The 4,492-nt window shown below is 46.7% G+C and overlaps 1 protein-coding gene across 1 annotated transcript; it reads right to left on the bottom strand.

Moving 5' to 3' along the window:
* Positions 1 to 2,037: 2,037 nt before the first annotated feature.
* LOC128718604 (uncharacterized) lies at positions 2,038 to 3,320 on the bottom strand. The gene is made up of 2 exons (XM_053812229.1): positions 2,346 to 3,320; positions 2,038 to 2,283 (listed from the first exon to the last, which is right to left on the bottom strand). Exons 1-2 carry the CDS (start codon positions 3,318 to 3,320, stop codon positions 2,038 to 2,040), a joined length of 1,221 nt encoding a protein of 406 aa, XP_053668204.1.
* Between the last annotated feature and the right edge of the window lie 1,172 nt (positions 3,321 to 4,492).

The following is a 4,492-nucleotide window of genomic DNA, read 5'->3' as shown; positions in this document are numbered from 1 at the left end:
TCGAGCTAGTTCCACCAGGACGATTGATGGAGTTGAGTTTACTGCTCGGATAAATAATTTCCTAACAAAAAAATAATTCCTTAACCCCGGGTGCGGAAAATAAACCCGTGTCACAGGTGGTGGCGCTAGTTTTATTCCTCATCGGACACAGTGGACCAACCCGGGCATAACATACCTACGGATATTACGGTACGCCATGAACCCGTTTCGTTGCTTTTTAATCCAGCACTAGAACTTTTATTCGTTACCTTACCAAACGCATCCAACAAAAGGCGGTGCCGTTCGTATAAAGTGTGCCAGTGGGTACTGGGAGTCATTAAAGTATGGTTAAACCTTGCCGGGCTAGTTTTATTATTCTGAACAAAAAAAAAGCTACACTGCATTCAGCAGAAACAAAGCAAGACTTTTTAGCGTTATAATCTTAATGCTCAGCCTTTTTTTTATTCCTTATAATACCCCCATCGCTGCGTTGTCGTAAAAGATACGTCACTCGCCCAATATTGGACGGCGACAAGTGGTTCCGCACCCTCCGCCCGTATGGTTCGCCGTGTCGTCTTTATGCAAATAATTTAATATTTTGAACGATGAGTCCAGCGCCTGGAGGAGTTGGTAGACTTCTTGGATGCGATAACTAGCTAGCCGGGCCCGGTTTCACCCGGGTGTGGTCCGAATATATTAGGCATCCAGTAGTAAACGACGCAATGCTACCGATCCAGGAACACTCCAACCAGCAACCTTAAATGGGCTTAAAAATCAGTAAAATTTTACGATCAACGTACCCCGCGATACCTCCGACAGTGACCGGGTCCTGGACGGCCCGTACCTGGCCAGGCTGTGCAGAATCTTGTAGACGAAACAAAGGCACGAGATGTTAACCGAAACACCAACAGCTTCTATTTCTCGCAACAATAACAAAACCAAAAAAAAACAGGAACAAAACACATAACTTAAACACCCTCCGGGACGAAGGAGAAAATAAAGGATTAACCCCCGTTTCCCAACCCTCCAACGTAACGAGACGAAAGCAGTAAATCTGAGTTGCAGTACCGCGGTCCGAGCGCGTTCCGCCCACGGCCGACCATCTTTACCGGGGTTGTACCGAAATTAAGTGCCGCACACCGGAGGGTCCGATCGAGTTATTTTTTTGTTGATGAAAAATGATTTCATTACCAAGGTGATTGGCTACCGGAATGCCTTTTTCCCCCCCCCCACGCCTGCCGGGAAGATTTTTGCGTGAACCGCCGGAAGACGGTGACGTTTGGTTTATCGCTACCGTTGATGCTCCCTCGAGAGGTAGTTTGAGATTTTATTACCTACCGTTTCTTGTTTAAACCGAACAAATCCTAAAGAGTAAGTCAAGATATATATATATAAAAACACCGCATCCAATCCGCCCAGGCCTTATATCTAAACGCTCAAATTGACCAGTCTGAGCCAATAAAAGTGCGATTTGAATTAATCTACCACTGATTGAAAGGGGTGGCAGAAAGGCAATGTGCTGCGAATTGGAATGGGCGCTCCGGAAGAGGGTATTGTGGTAAAAAATATTCTTGGCGAAGCATTCGAGATCGAACATCATCACACAATGACCGCCACGGTACTTGAGTTTGAAGATGTCGGCAATATCTAAAGGCACCTCCATAAATTCTCGTTGTTTTAGCCTGACATTTATTGCATGGGGGTTTTGTGCTTCTGGCAACATAAAGCTCAAGCATTTAAAACATCGCAACGATGACGTTCGGTCTCTCTCGACACGTGTTTGTTTTAGTGGGACCGCATGCTGTGCTAATTGTTGCGCTGCTGTTTCCAAACAGCACGCACCTTCTAGTGCCATCGATGTAGAGTAGTAACCCCTGTGTGCTCTCGAGCGAACAACCGGACTTATAATTGACTCTATTTATGCCTGATCGACGCAGGAGCATACTGAGTTGGTGGTGGTGCAATGTAGAAGCGGAGTGATTGTATTGATTGAAAGCAACACGAGGGTGACGCTATGGGTTTGTACTTATGTGATATATAACGTGGTGCCTGCCTCATTTAGGAGAGGTTTTGTGTATCACGCAGAAACATAAGCATTGTGTAGGTCAGCTTCACCAGACTAGCGAAGGCTTCGCTGGACATCTCGAACATGCCACCGCAATTAATCCCGAGCGACTTCTGGGTCTTGCTCATCATGATCAGCAGAGATGAGCGTGCCTGTCTGTAGCGGCTAGCAGTCGCCTTGGTGTACTGTAACTCTGTCGGCCAGGGGAGGTTGTACAGATTCGTACCTATCTGAGCATTCTGGAATAGAGAGTGGATCGTTAGTCTAATCTCCAAGAATTCGCACGCTTTTTCTGTCTTACCATATCGTTCAGTCGATCCACAAGCTGACAACACCAGTAACATTCAAGCAACAACGCAAACAGAAATCCACTAAGGATAACACCGTACGTCGTCGTCCCTTTCGCCGTTATTATAAACGTACCGGTAGCGAGGAACAGCGCCGCAGAGTAGAACATCACCAGAAAGGTAGTCTGGAGGAATGGTTTCAGCTGATCAAGCTGCGCAATAAATGTCTCGTGCCGTTTAACAGCTTGGGCAATGTTACGCTCCAGGCATGTCCAGAAGTCACTGCCATCCTGGTTTCTAGCAAACAGTTGACGATATTCTTCGGCAATATCTACCAGTTCGTCGTACAGTCCCATCATAATGGAGTTCATGCCCGTAAGTGATACGTTGTATGCAGCAGCCCATCGTGAGGCAAAATCAAACGAGAGTACATGTAACGCTATCACCATAGGCCATCCAAGCTCCACCAGATTTGACGGCAGCTCGTACAGCTCTTGCCGGTATGTGCTGGAGAAGCAAACCACAAAGCGATCCACTATTCCGATCAGCTGGAACATGATGGCAATGTTGACGATCTTCTGATAGGACCGAGAGTGCGTTCTTGAGGTTTGCTTCTTGATGCTTCGCTGTCGCCGGAGGTATCGCTTGAATTCTTCGACGTTCGGGAGATTCCAGCGCACTACAAGCATGCGAATTAGCATCATCGTTAACACACCGAACGTATTACCGTAGTGGAGTGCCTTTTCGAAGTTTCCCGATGCATCCATCAGGCCCAAATAAAAGAGATCTCCCCACACCGCATACTGCAGCAGTTGAAAAACGCGTGATAACAGGAACAACACACGCGTCCAGCTACTAGTGCGATATCTCTCCACCAGATGGAACCCGGGCAGGGCGAGTAGTATCTCGTACGGGCGAAAAAAGTCTCGCTCAATGTAAAGACGCTTTAGTGAGCGTCTGAAACGCGAGAGTGCTCTAGTGACCTGCATCGCGACCAGGCTACCAATCTACTAACCGAAGAGATCGCTTGGTCACAAAGCCATACCTGGGACATCCTGGAAGGTGGGTAATTAACACGCTCTACGGTGTGAAAGTTTAACAAACTGTTTCAAGTTTCAGAGCTGAAAAAAATAAGAACGGTTCGTTGTGCTTAAGGGTGGCGACATTGTTTCAAGAAGCGATGGAAGAAGGATACGACTCCTTGAAATATTAACTACCTTCACAGGATGGTGACAAGGTTTCTTTGGCAAAAGTTTTATTTTCCATACGAGGGGTTTGATCGGGCACCTGGCAAGTTGAGCACAAGTTGACACTCTCTACAGCATGAGAACTTAAAAATCAATAAAAAGAGTAGACGTGTAACATTGTCCTTGACGTTTTATTGCTTGTTTTTGGCATAAGTACATAACGGTTGAAGAATATCCTTCGAGTTGGTGATGGTGGAATATAGAACAGGAGTGATTCAACTGATTTAAAGCAACACGAGGGTGACGAGTGCGAGGGTGAACCATGGGTTTGTACTTATGTGATATATAACGTGGTGCCTGCCTCATTTAGGAGAGGTTTTGTGTATCACGCAGAAACATTAGCATTGTGTAGGTCAGCTTCACCAGACTAGCGAAGGCTTCGCTGGACATCTCGAACATGCCACCGCAATTTATCCCGAGCGACTTCTGGGTCTTGCTCATCATGATCAGCAGAGATGAGCGTGCCTGTCTGTAGCGGCTAGCAGTCGCCTTGGTGTACTGTAACTCTGTCGGCCAGGGGAGGTTGTACAGATTCGTACCTATCTGAGCATTCTGGAATAGAGAGTGGATCGTTAGTCTAATCTCCAAGGATTCGCACGCTTTTTCGGTCTTACCATATCGTTCAGCCGATCCACAAGCCGACAACACCAGTAACATTCAAGCACTAATCCAAACAGAAATCCGCTAAATACCACATTGAATGTAGTTAATCCGTTGGCCATTAATAAGAATGCACCAATGGCGAGGAACAGCGCCGCAGAGTAGAACATCACCAGAAAGGTAGTCTGGAGGAATGGTTTCAGCTGATCAAGCTGAGCAATAAATGTCTCGTGCCGTTTAACAGCTTGGGCAATGTTACGCTCCAGGCATGTCCAGAAGTCACTGCCATCCTGGTTTCTAGCAAACAGTTGACG

Source organism: Anopheles marshallii, chromosome X, assembly GCF_943734725.1.
Source record: "Anopheles marshallii chromosome X, idAnoMarsDA_429_01, whole genome shotgun sequence".
Classification (NCBI taxonomy): Eukaryota; Metazoa; Arthropoda; class Insecta; order Diptera; family Culicidae; genus Anopheles; species Anopheles marshallii.
The sequence above is the reverse complement of the archived record's forward strand: the minus strand, read 5'-3'. Positions and strand labels throughout refer to the sequence as shown.